Genomic DNA, 14790 nt, shown 5'->3' with positions numbered 1-14790 from the left:
TACGCTATATCCCAGATATTACATGCTCCCCCCCTTAAAAGGATTATGTCCTCAGAATCACACCAAGGATCAGATAATGATGCATTTAAGTATTCACCTCCATTTTCTCATGTTGATCCTTCAATCTTACAACTTTTTCATAAACTTTTACTCGCAACATCAATCATTACTCAACAGCCTTTTGCTGATATCATATTCTATTAGTTTCTCATATAACTCAACTCTAGCCTGCATTATATATATAATGGAGCTAGATTACTTTTCTTGAATATACTCGTATAAACACCCTATGATCCTTCTATACATGTGGGGGTGAAACCAACTCACTTATATTTATCCTGCTATTTTACTGTTCCAAAAGGACCAGCATAATGCATATTAATTCTCTCTTCTTTCTAATTCTAGTAATTCGTGCTCATGAACGTTTGCAATAGTTACTGGTTGTGGAACCTCATTCCCACATGTTTTTTTGTTCAATTAACCTAGTTTATAATCGATTCCAATCACATTGGAGGCTCTTTAATCGCTCCCTTAACCTTCTTGTCCATCTGCGCATGATATACTGAAACCATAGCGTGTTCGATTTCTAACTTTCACGAAATTACTTTAGAATTAAGAATTAATGAGAAAATCTTGACTTGATATGATTGACGCACAAACTTATCATCATATCTTAATTTCCTTGAATCACAATCGAGTCTATTTTTTGAGCGAAAATCTCTTACTATTTAGAAGAAAATATATTAATCTGGAGGCCTCACCCGCATATTCTAACCCATATTATCATTTATTTTGTGTTCTAGAGAGTTCTCATACGAAACTAACTGCAATGCTCTTCCGTGACGTCCAGTCACATATAATGTTTATTCTTTCTTTATGCCATATTTTCACAAAGTCTTCTTTGACATCTATGTCTTGTATGATATTCTTGGAGTAACTTGAATCCCTTGAGTTATCGATGTTTATCCAAATTCCTATATTTTAGTTCCGCCTTACTTAATGCCCGTTCATCTAGGAGTGGTATATACTATTCTGGTTCGACATAATTCATCGTATTTTGAAAACTTCTGTCAAATCTCAAATCAAATCATTTTGATCATTTACAATTAATTTATGGATCTGATGACGTACCACCATTTCTTCAGGCAGCAACTAACCCACTTATTGGACAAACTGTTTATTAATAAAAGAGAATGATTAGGTTTGGATAACCTATCAATAATGATGTAATTAACGCGTTCCTCACCTTTGGTTCTCAGGTGACTTCACTACGACATCTCTTGGCGAAATGTATCCATCTAGTCTTTGATGTCCCGCCTTAATTCTTGGGTAGTTATATAACATTTATTTACATGTTCCCCCATTTTCTCTTCATGTCTGGTCATTAGATATTTTCTTTTAGCCCTCGGTACCTAATCGTACTCCAGGGATGCATTCCCTATCTTAATTTACAAATGTTTCTCAAATTTTTCACTTTACTTCTGTCCCTCATATTACCCATATCGTAACTATATCGTGGCATTTTATAAAGTTTCTTTATCATCATTTTGATTCAACTTTCTTTCCTATTTCCGTTCTTCATTCTCATAACTCATTCAAAACCGAACTCTTGATATTAATACTCATTTTGATGTCATATCAAATTAGATATCAATACGAATTTTGAAGCTCAAACATCCTGTACTGAGGTAAACATCAATCATCTATATTAATACCACTTTTGACATTTAACAACAACCTAAGTATCAACATCAATCAGAAACTAAATTAAAACTGTATCTCACATTTTATCCAAAACAGAAATACTTGATAAATCATTTATTGTATGATTATTAAAACAATTTAGAAACAAGACATCCTTTAATAAAAATTTATTGTAGATGATAAAGTCTCTTTGATTGTCTAATAAAATCCATATTGGTGTAGTTATTAATCTCTTCTTTATTCCACCTCCCTTCTTCCTTTCCTTCTTCCTTCTTTTTGTTCTATCTTGAATCTTTAGTTCTTAACAACATTCTTCTCACTTGTCTATACAAATAACTTTTTATTTCTCTTGTCTATTACAAAGGGCATATTCATCCAAGTAAAGCCTCACATACCTGCATCAACTTCTGAATTCTACTGGTGTCCTTACTTTTTCCAAATTCCTCATTGCTTTGATCCCGGATTTGAAAATCACATCAAAATTTGACTTAATTAATTGGAATCGATTTCCATCTAACTAACCATTAATTGGTAAAATTAACCAATTATATATATATATATGTACTTGGATTGGATGTAAGAACCTCTTTTAAGAACCGAGATCACAATTATTTGGAGTATCAACAGGAGTATCAATAACACAAGGAAGTATCCTTTCTATCTTTAAAAGTAGGGTATTTTTCATAAAATTGGGCAGCATTTAATTTATATTATTGACTACCATTCGGACTCAAACCGTCACCAACAATCAATCAAACAACCAACAATCAATCCACAAGTGTACCAATCAACTGCCACCTTTTAAACTCACCATTTCACCACCACATATAATACTAACCAATACAACCCATGTTTCAATTCAAGTTCTCTATTTGACAATTCATCTATCCTTGACAATAGGCACTTGTTCTTACCAATTAACTTGTTCAACTTCTGATAACCAACACATGATCTCAACCAACACTATCATATTCTTGTGAAAGAATTCCACTGGTTTTAAAGCATTACTTCTTAAAAATTTCCGCAGTTGAATCACCATATCTTCATCTCCACTTATGTATTTCTATACTGAACCTCCTTCACTGGCTCAGTTATGAACATGAAATTTACCATAACTCACTTACTTGGGTGGGAAAGCCCAACTATTCCTTGAAAAACACACTCGAAATTTATTCGCAACTAGAATTTCTTTGATCTTGAACCTTCATGATAAATATCTCCCACATGATTGAGGTATGCTTCATCTTCACAATATATTAATCGATTATCTGGTTATTATTAAGAATTTCTTCATTCACTTATGTTGTCCAATCAATTCTTTTTCCTTATCCGATATACGCAGCTTTACTTTCTTATTTCTCTAGTTAACTTACCTTATACGGTTCGCTAACTACTCCAATTCACGCCAAAATCTCAGACTTGAAACATAGCGTGTATACAGATTTCCGCTTCTGATTTGATGTTATCGTGACAACCACATTATTGGCATAATTATTCTTTTTTGCACGTATATGTCCACCATTTATTGGCTTGCAATTATCCATACTTAACATGTAACTCCATCTGCTACACGGGTTCATTTCACTTCCTTTTTAAAATATTCAAAGAATAGACCTTACACAAGAAGGGAATTTGTGTATATGATTCTGATTGGAAATCTTTTGTGAAGTACAAAGAAACAATCGAAATGATCCATAAATCAATAAATCATAATTGAAGAAGAAATAATGAATAATGATTTAGATATGAATGAGGTAACCATATTTGTACTCAAGATGACCAGTCTTTCATACTATATGGCGTACAACACATGATTGGCTGGCGTCCCACCAGACTTCTTGTTAAGAAGTCACACCATAACACTACTTGTCTCAATCAGAAAACAAGACTTGAGGGGAAAAATGATTTTTTTGAAAGGAATACAACAATTTCCTTATCACCTCATAGAGCTGATCATGAAAGAAGTTCATACTTTATTCAAGATTCATAAGAATGTATAGTATTATAGAAAAGAATGATATCATTGGTCGCCATCCATATTTCATCTGTTTACAGCTGCAACGCTTGTTCGATCAATAGATCCCATTCCGAGTCATATATTAACTTTAAAAAGTTCTCTGAAATACCTTCTTAAATCGATAATTAGAATATATTCCCATTTATTAGGTCTTGTATCTTTAGCGTCGCACTTCCATGTTCAATATTTTTATAATTTGACCCTATTTGCACTCTTACGAGATTTACAACCATAACTTCAACATATCAACACATCAACTTCTTTTCTAATAACATTCTACCTTTAGAAAAGTCTAGAGATTTTCTCAATCTTCTTTGCTCATACTCGGCTTCCTGTGATCGACGTATTCTTTGAACTCTAATCGTCTCAGAAATTGGATGAATAGTTTCTCCGTACATTACTTCTGTCGTTAAACTTATCAAACAATATTTGCATTCTTCTGCTAGGAACAATCAAATCTTCTCCATAATAGCGGGTCAACTTGACCTTCTAAATGAACCATACTAGCTTCTAGAACAAATATTCTTCTGAATAATCTGAATCTTATAACAAATAAGAAACTCAAGTAATAGTTTGATAACCAAGTTTTTCTTTAAAACTTGTTTCGTCCAAAGGACTTTTAGAAAATTTTTGTTAAGAAAATCTCTTTTGAAAACTGTTTAAAATTTTGAAAATCATATACGTGGTTGTCATTAATATATGAGTTGTCCTGTCAACCACTACAAGGTATCAAATTAGAGAAACAATCAGACAAGATCCCATTTATTTCCATATATCCTCTACCTCTTGTTGGGTCCATTTTGCCTTTATTGATCGACAAAAACTCCAGTTACCGTTGCATATTATTTTATTCGTAATTTTAGTTCTAGTCTTTTATACTGGTAATACTCCCATCATCATCTCTTACAATTACTAAATATAACAGGTGTATCCAATAATCATCAAATCTATTCTATAAAACAAGGTGGGCTAATATCACATCACATTACTACTATATGTATCACGTTTGGTCATAACCCATCATCTACTTTCAAGAAAACTCTCGATTTCCAATCTTCTCAAACTCCTTTAAAATCCATCTAACTCACTCCACAAGATAATCATATGTGGCATACTTACTAGTAACTCCATATAACCTGGTAGTAGCTATTCTCCGGAACACACGAATCCTCACTCTAGGTTCCTTCTCATCCTTCTTAATATCTCGTGTATTCACCATATGTTGTAGCTCTCGAATCCATCCTCATAAGTGATGTTACTTCATAAGATGGATTATACTGATGGTAGAGAACAAGGCGTAGGGTAGACAGAAAAGATGCGCTCACAGCTAAATATCGGGCAGAACCAAAATCATCATGTAGGGATTCACATATAGGTAGTCTCACATCAGGCAATGGGATAATAGCTTGAAAAGGTCCAATCGTCGCAACAGAAGGTGATATAGCTAACACCAGTGGAAGAGAAGGGCGTGAATCAGATGACGGTCCTTCGACTGAAGGCTCCGAATGATCAGACGATCCTGGGATAAAAGAATCTGCAATTTCCGTTATCTGACAATCGCGTCGCTAGATAAGAATCTCAAATTTCATCATGAATCATACGAAAATCTACTATACAGCCGCACTCAATCTCTCAACGTTCTATCTTTCTATTTCCTAATTCTAATCCTAACCCTCTATCAATTCCCGACAATCTAGGCTTGTTTCAGTGACTTATAACATGTGGCTCTGATACCAAACCTGTGACGCCCTCTAAACCCGGGTCAGTAGTTTGTGGTCCACAACACACACCCAATATATAAAATATTATATGCATTGACACTTCTTTACACAACCACGGATCGCAACAGGTTAAAATATGAAAACAAGCCACAACCTTAACTTTTATTACATCATACCAAATCCCAACTAGTTCAACTTACAACTGATAATATCATTCTTATAATCTTGCATAACTCATCTACAATATAAAGCTCCTGCTAGATCGATTCAACTTAACCTGGAATCCTAGCTCGCACACTGGACTGAGAATCCTCGTTATCAACAATTTCCTTTTCAACTATTGAAAACATAAAAAGATTTGCAAGAGTGAGCTAACTAGCTCAGCAAGTCATAATAGCAATAACTGAGGTTAAACAATCATCAATTGAAATGATTCAGAAGAATCAAGTCTCTGGATGAGCAAGGATTAAAATTGGATATTCACTTTTCATTTTAAAAACCAAGGTTAGGCTGCTGATCAGTCACGCACTAACCCCGAGCAAGGCATACAACTCTGGTCCCTATACTGGATCCAAGGCACGCATTGGCCTAATATGACCATGAATCTGGTCTGACCACGAATCTGGTCCATATTTATAAAACCATCCAATTAAAAAACAATTCAATATAATAACGAATGTAATTCAATAAAAATTGAATCATAATTAACATTGATAAAGCATTTATCTCAGAGCATAAAACATTTTACATGTATCACCAGGGTATATCAAGGTGTAAATATGAAGAACGGCTTCAAGCCTGATGAAGAATCAAGTATCTGATGAACAATGGTTCAATGATAATACAGGGTATAGATCTTTAATATGATATGGTATTCCAGGGTGTAGAAGTTTCTATATGCTCAAGAAATTCTGTTGAAATACTTGGTTTATGGTGTGTATGTATTTGTGGAGTAGTAATGTATTTGTATGATTTAATATCTGGGAAATTAACCATTGGTGGTTTACAATAAATAAAGCTTATGACTCAAGTTCAATGATATGATCAGGGTTCAAGGTTGAATAGTTTAAAGCGCTTGCAATATAAAATAAGATTTATTTTTAATACTAGCAACATGTTATGAAAAAATTCAGAAATATTTGCAATATATCTTAAAGAAAGGTTCAGAAGTACTTGCCTTATCACAGATGATTTCCAACTTTACTTGTACTCATCATTTAACAGTTTTACTTTTCAATCACTTTCCTTCTTTTTCTATGCCTTGCTTCTATTCATCAATCACTTGCCTTCTTTTTCTACGCTTCAGTTCCATTTACGGATCATTGACTTTCTTTTTCTATGCCTCGCTTACTCTGCTAGGCATCACAAGTATCTTTCAATATTCAATCTCTTATTATTCTAATCGTCACATAGACGTCATAAGCTTTTATCTACCCTTCGTTTTACCCAAATCCGATTCACGGATTGAAAGTTACAGCAAAAACCGTCAAACAATAACCACATAGGCATATAACACATCAATCAGATAGCACGTAGCACATATCACGCAAGATATTTGATCAAAATAATTTTTAAAGAAGATTCGGGGTCAAAATAATTTTCCAGGTATTTAATACGAATTTTTGAACATTTTCAGAAATTAAAATGGGCCTCCAAATCATTTTATAATTAAATAACAGGGTTTGAAAACCCGAATTTGACTTTAAAATAATTTTATAATAATTACTGAGCTTCAAAAATAATTTAAAATAATATTTTAAAGCTCGAAACTATTTTTCATAAATTTTAAATCAAAATTGACCATAAAAAAAAGAAAATTAATGTTACATACACCAAATAAGGCAAATGGGCAACATAAGAAGACTAAGGAATTCTTAATAATAACTCAGACAAGCGATTTATACGTGAAGCACCCTTCAGTCAAGGAGGATACTTGTCATGAAAGCTCAAGATCGAAGAAATTCTAAATATGAAGAAATTTTGAACGTGTTCAAGTTTTCTAACTCAAGTAAATGAGATATGGTAAATTTGACATTCATAGCTGAGCCAGTGACGAAGGTTCTGTACGGGAACATAAGTGGGAATAAAGAAGTGGTGACCCAACTGCGAAATTATTTTTAAGAAATAATGTTTTACAATCAATAGTATTTTTCATAAGAGTGTGATAGTTGAGACCATGTGTTGGTTGATAGAAGTTAAACAAGTTAACTAATGAGAATAAATACATGCTAAGAATAAATATGTGGCTCCATTAGTTAAAAAGTGTCGTATAATTTCATAAAAGTAGTTATATAAGTATCAACGGTAGAAAATATGACTAAAAGATATGCTATAAACAGGTTTATGAAAGGATATAAGTAATATGAATTGTTAATAAGAAAGCTTGCAGTGAACAACAAACTAGAAGAATCCTGGAATAGAGTTTTTGAGAAACAACAAGATAATTTTAAGTTCATTAATAATATTATGTGATTTTCTAAAAGAAGGGAAGGTATGGCTACAATAATTAATTTCGTCCCCTGGACTCAGCTATTAACACAATGTTTTCAGCAAAAAAGCGTACAACAAGGTACCTGAGCTGGGATGTCATGGGCAATGACATTTAAAACAACAATGAAAAGCAGGGGGCTCTATACTGAGCCCTGGTGGAGTCCTACTTCCACCGAAAAATACCGAGTATCTCCTAATAATGTCCAAATACAAGTCCCTACATTTGAATACATATCTCGTAGAGCTAATATACAAAACTGGCACCCCTTTAGCTTTCAAGCAACATCAAATAACTGCATGTGGAACATTTCATAAGCTTTTTCAAGATCATCAACACCATATGAAGACCGTTACAATGCTCCCGACAAATTTTCATGAGGTAAATAACTTAATAATAAGATAATTATAATATATAATAGATGATGTCAAATGTTACTGAAGCTGAAAATGTCATTAGCAATCAGTTAAGCTTGGGGCCAATCCTAAGTAAGTCGTATTGTTATCTAAATTTATATTCTGTACTTGTAACACTTAAAGTCTGTAAAAATGCAAAGGAGCAAACTGGAGTCTTTTTTCTAAAACAGTCTCAAGCCTAAGGATTCTATCTGGAAGAAGATCAAGAAGATCATGCCTCAGAAGAATTTTGAAGAAGCTTGGAGTTGAATAAATCTGTTTGGAGAAAATGTTCTAAGTCAAGATCTCTACAAGTCACAGATTTAATGTTATAGAGAAGTCATTCGAGAACTCCAGAATGACTTATCGAGAAGTCATTCAAACTCCAGAGAGTACCGACGGATAAGTAATATCTACTCGACGGATGAGCTATATATATCCACCCGATGGATGAATAACATGTACTCGACGGATGAGCAATATCTACTCGACGGATAAGCTATATATCTACTCGACGAATGAACAATATCTACTCAACGGATAAGCAATATTCACCGGGAGTAGAGAAGTCAGGAAAGTTACTCGAGAACTCAAAAAGATATCGACAAGTCATTCCTTCACTAGAAAACTCAGAGTTATCGACAAGTCTATATCCATTCGAGAACTCAGAGATATCTACAAGTAAAGTGAAGTTATGAAGACTAGAGATCTCGATGAGCTGAAGATCTCTATAAGCCAAACTCATTATGAAGTACCAGACATCTCGATAAGCCTTTATACTTGTCGAGATATCAAGTATTCAAATGAATCAAACTGGAAATCTCGAAGTACAGTCTCCAAGTACAGAATTGCAGATCAGTTTAATATCCAAGATAAACAATCAACAAACAATCCAACAGCTGGATTGACAAGTCTACAAAAATCAGCTTGAAGAGTGTGCAAGATCAATGACAAAGATTAACTGACAGAGGAAGATTAAAGTAAACACGGGATCCTAAAGATATGCTAAGCCAGAAATGGAAGATTTGCTTTTCTATAAATAGAAATGACAAGTGACAGTTTAGAAAAGCTAATAGCATGTTTATTATCTATTGTGTAAACCAGCAGTTAACTGAGCTATAAAGTTAACACTGGTTCTCTAGTTAGAAGTAACAAATGAGATAAAAATTCTTGTAACACTCTCGAGAAGAAGCTGAGCTCTTTAACTTAGAAGAGCTTAGAAATTTTGTAGCAAAGCATCTTAATTTTTAATATAAAAATTAAGTGAGTTTTAAACATCTGTGTTCTTTATTTTATGCAAGTTTAATTTCTGCATGAACAATTTTCTATACAAGATTTAATTTACTTTGTTCAACCATTATCTTTCAAGAAAAGCCTAAAATCAGAAAACACATTCACCCCCCTCCGTGTGTGATTCATTACCTAACAATAATTAACACAAATTTGAGCATCACTTTTATTCTTATAAATAGGGCCAACAACACTCAACCGTCACTAACTCGACACCTTGGTCGTCTGAAATATAATATTTAAGAGATCCGTCAACCAGCATGCACCATTTTCTACCAAATACTGTCATGCCTCAGTTGGAATCTCATCCAAACCAAATGACTTACCTCTACCCATCATAACCAAGGCTGTACGCACTTCTACAACAGTAATAACTTGACCGGTACCAACCTTCGCCTTTATAAATTCGATGTTCCCTTGGTCACAAAGTCCCTACTTCTAGCAACATCAAATAACTCATAAAACTACCTACCCCGCCGCACTTTAATATCTTCATCATGTAGTAAAACAAAACCATCCTCATCCATTATATAACAAACTGAACTAATATCCCGACGCCACCTATGACGAGTCTTTACAAGTTTAAAATTTTCATCCACGCTTTTCTTAGAGTTGAGATGCCGATACGTGACTTTATGCGCATCAACTTTAGCTTTCGCAATTACTTTTTTGGTCATTTTATTGGCAACTTGAAACAACGGTTTCTTTATATTTCGTACATGTATGTCCAAAAAAAATAAGAACTCCTCAAAACACCCATTCTTAAATTAAGCTTTCGCATGTACTTCATAATTCCGCCACCAAGATTCTTTATTAACATTACCTAATGCCACTCCTAAAGTCCTTCTTGCCACGTTCTTAATTAAATTTACCATGTTTGACCCTACTTGCTCGACATTTTCAACTGGCTCAAAATAACCTTCAAGCAATTCCTTAAATTTCACTGCTTCCCTCCTTGTAAATTCTGTCATAGAATACTTTGTTTAACCGTACATTTTCTTTCTTGTGATTGACCACTCATATACAAATTCATTATTGAGAGACAATGTTGAGAAAAATTTATAACTCTCGGAAAGACATGACAATTTTTACATAATCCGATATCCCTAATACGAATAAGAAGATAATCAATTTGTGTGGTATGACCACCACTTCTGTAAGTAAAGAGATATTCTTCACGCTATCAAAAATAAGAATAGACAATCACTAACTCGTTAGTTCTCGCAAATTTCAAAAGTGTTAATCCAGTAATATTCGTAAGTCGTAACACCTTAACCATAATTGCCATGAGTACCATAATCACTATACACGTCATGAGTATCATGATACCACACACCCGTGCATCAATGTGACCAATAAAGTCATCACCAACATATAAAAATTGATCATAAAGAATATTTCTAATCAAATCATCAAAACAACCCCAAAAAGACGGGGACTCAAAATCCCCCAACCCCAACTTAAGGTGCATAGACACAAACAACAATCTCAACGACTTCCCCAATAAATAATCTAATATACATAAATCGACACCACATCTTTTAACCTCCCCTACATTATTTTTAGGGATGAAGACAAAAAATATTACACCATTACGAGAGTAAACTAAGCATGAATACCGTAATTTATACCCACTAGCCTCCTTTATTCGTTACCCTTTCCCTTAATTTGTTATATACAAACACCATCTACATTCTTTTTTTCGCAAAACATCAACCCATTCTAAGAACTTATCAATCAAAGTTCCTACATTCAATGAAGCCATACGTATCCCCTCAAATATGTGTAACTGTCCCATGAAATCCTTTATGCATTAATCAAGAAATTTGTAACTCTTAGTTATTATTTTTGTAATACCTATAATTAATCGAAACAAACAATCAAGTGAATTTGTAACTTTCAACTAATTTACAAAATAAAGTTATATATATTATATATACACAAATCCATTTGATTAATACATTTTATATATCAAACAAAGTCAATTTTATACATTTCACCTGACTTATTTGACAAATATCGATATATCTTCCACTTTCCACACATATTGCAAAAATAATAAATGTGTGATTCATACATGTATAATTGAAAATGATAATTAAAGATTGCAATTATTATTTTAACATAATTTCAAAAATATCTCAGTTACGGTTCTCATAAATACACCAAATTTTCTGATTGTCTTTTCAAGAAGCTGTAAATTTCAGCAACACAAGTGATAAATGCGCCTCTCGTTATCTCTCGATCATTAATTTATAATTATATAAGAGTAAATAACATAATTGTTGGTCGTACTTCACATTAATTTTCAAAAAAAAAAGATCAAACTTTCACATTCTAAATAAATTATCAATTTTTATTTTCGATTTTTAAAAAGTGACACATGTTAATTCCGATTAACAGCACGTGTACAATTTTTTGTACAATTGTCAATTGAAGGTGTACAATGTTAATTCCGACTAACAGCACATGTCAATTGTCATGTCATCTTATACAATTTTTTGTACAAAATTGTGTACACCCACCACTACTATCAGTTTTAAGTTAGCTGGAGTTGCATATACTCCCACAGTATATGTGGTGGGATAAAAAGTTTGAATATACAATTCTAAAAACTAAATAAAAGTTAACAGCGCCTCATGAAAAAGGTTAACATTAACCTTTCAAGACAAAGTAAGACATGCAGATAAATTTGAGTTAACAAATTGAAAATGGTAGAGTAATGTAAGTGTTTGCTGTTCTAAAATTTATTCACATAGTTTTGCACAAATCAGCAAAGAATCATTTTCGGAATTAAGGTCACTCTGTACCAAAAGAGTAAGCAGTGGCCCCTGGATGAGAAATCAATTATCCAGGTAAATATACATAATTCACATGGCTAGCACCAGCGCTGGCAAGGATCGCTTGAAAAGGTCCCTGGGCTGGCTTCGCCACAGGGTGGAGCCATGGTGTCGATGAACCATCCTACTAAATGGTCGCAACTCCTTGACAGTGAGCCAAGTGTTGAAATACTCCCTGAACTGAGTTATCGCACCATTGTTCAAGGTCCACACATGCACCCAATACACACTTGCACCTTCGTATCCTTCAACAATAATTCGATCACGGATAGCACTAATACTGCGGGGCTCAAATTTGAACTCATTACAGGACGATTCTCCGGTCAGAACCTGCATCATGTGGTGACATTTGGGTGGTCCGTGGAACCACCATTCTAGGTCATTTCCTACAACTGCAGCGACTTTTTCAGTGTCACCGCTCGCCAATGCCTTGTAAAGTCCATCGACGGTCGCCTTATTTACTTTCTCCGAATCGGATACTGGCGACATAGCATCCATTCAGGAAAATAAGATAGGCTAAATGTTAAAACTAGCTAGCTTAATATGATACAAGTTGTGTATGTCACTACTTAAGTTAGTAATCCTATTTATAGGTAAATGTACAAGTTAGCAATTCATTTTTTAATCATGCAATATCTTAGCTAGCCAGTTGAATGATGCCTATGTTGCTGGAGAAAAAACATATACTATACTTAGTAGAAAATGCCACAAAGGTTAATTTATGCAATATATATAAGTACGTAGTTATCAGTGGAATAGAATGAAGGAAGGTATTTAAAAAAAAACATAGCTTTTTACTCGGGGACAGATTGATTTTGAGATTAGTGGTTAGGATGGGTTGATAAATCCAAAACCCATACTGCAAATTTTACGAAGTGGCCAGATTAATTGGCCTCGAAAGCGTGTAATTGCACTTCCTAAGTGTGAAGTGTGAGTGATTTATGACTAGTTACTCTTGTTAGCAATTTCTTTTATAAAACCGAGAAGGCCATGGGAATACTTGAGTTTATTCTTTAGTATCTGCCTTTATGTTCTGCACTTATTCTCCACTACCATTTTTTTATCGGGAGTGCCTGCGTCGATCGTCAATCTGCAATTTTTTTTACATTTATAATTTACTACTCGAATCGAATTTAAAAAAATTTCAACAAAACTTTGTTTGGCCTGGTCTCTGTGTATACACAGATGTATACTTCTGGTTCTGTCGAAGAGTGTACCTTGAGATTTAGCAACAAAAAAAAATAAATCAAAGTGAGCGTCAGATTACGTTCTTTTAGGTAAACTGATTTATAAAATTCTTGAAAATTGATTATTTTAAATATAAATTAAACATCTGACATCATCTTTCGTATTCTTAAGAAAAATTCTTTATAATAATTCAAAAGCAACATATAATAATTAGTTTATTTAGGGATATATTAAGTCTTAATTATTAGCTAGCATTGCTTCATGCTCGGGGGAAGCCATATAGTGATCATTGTTTTACTCTACAATTTTCATAGGGTGAACCGTTGCAGCTTCATTCGGCTTTTTGGTTGCATTCAGATTCAAGCACATTTTATATAGCTCAAACTTCGGCTAAGCATTTATTATTTATCGTGTCAAGTTCTTAATCTAATTTTCACTCACGTGTATTTGTAAAAAAACACATTTTTATACGAGGTAATGATCTTGTAAGTTGGCCAAATTAATATCGGACACCTGCCTGCTGTAACTTTGATTTGTTCTTTTCAAATTTTCAAATATATAACTAGCTAGTGTATATAATTACTTGTATTTGATAATCGTGCTGATATGGATAGAAAATGTATTCTAAAAATATATTAAATGTCGTAATAATTACACTTAAAATTTGTGTACAAAACTTAGTAAAAACGGTCCAAGTTGTCGAGGTCCCCGACCCGAAGTCGTCAAGGTCCTCGACCAGAAATCGTCAAGCTAAGCTGTAATATCCAGGACATGACGTGTAATTATTTTATCAATAAATGATTTTTATGTGATTAGTCTGTGATTTTTGGTGAATTATTTGATGATTGGTGTTGTTATGTGAATGTTCATATGCGGTAAAGTCTAGGTATGTTAATTTTATTATGTCCGGAATAAAATATAGATAATTAAGGTATTTTTATGGTAATTTTTGGAATATTATATGATTTTATATTAATTTATGAATTTATTAATTATTTTCTGAATAATTACAAAATTATTTTATAAAGTCTGGAATCGTCCAACCTCAACCGTTTTCACGTTTTTACAACCTGAAACTCTTCCGAAAACTCTTTCCTAACCTAATCTGGTAATTCCGGACATTTTTTATGTTTTGACTTTTTCGATC

The 14790-nt window shown here is 33.3% G+C and overlaps 1 protein-coding gene across 1 annotated transcript; it reads right to left on the bottom strand.

Annotated features, from left to right (window-relative positions):
- Positions 1-12485: 12485 nt before the first annotated feature.
- LOC141690564 (senescence associated gene 20-like) lies at positions 12486-12953 on the bottom strand. The gene has a single exon (XM_074495355.1). It carries the CDS (start codon positions 12951-12953, stop codon positions 12486-12488), a length of 468 nt encoding a protein of 155 aa, XP_074351456.1.
- Between the last annotated feature and the right edge of the window lie 1837 nt (positions 12954-14790).

The sequence above is a fragment of the Apium graveolens genome, chromosome 2 (assembly GCF_009905375.1).
Source record: "Apium graveolens cultivar Ventura chromosome 2, ASM990537v1, whole genome shotgun sequence".
Classification (NCBI taxonomy): domain Eukaryota; kingdom Viridiplantae; phylum Streptophyta; class Magnoliopsida; order Apiales; family Apiaceae; genus Apium; species Apium graveolens.
Note: the sequence above shows the minus strand (reverse complement) of the source record. Positions and strands in the feature narration are given on the sequence as shown.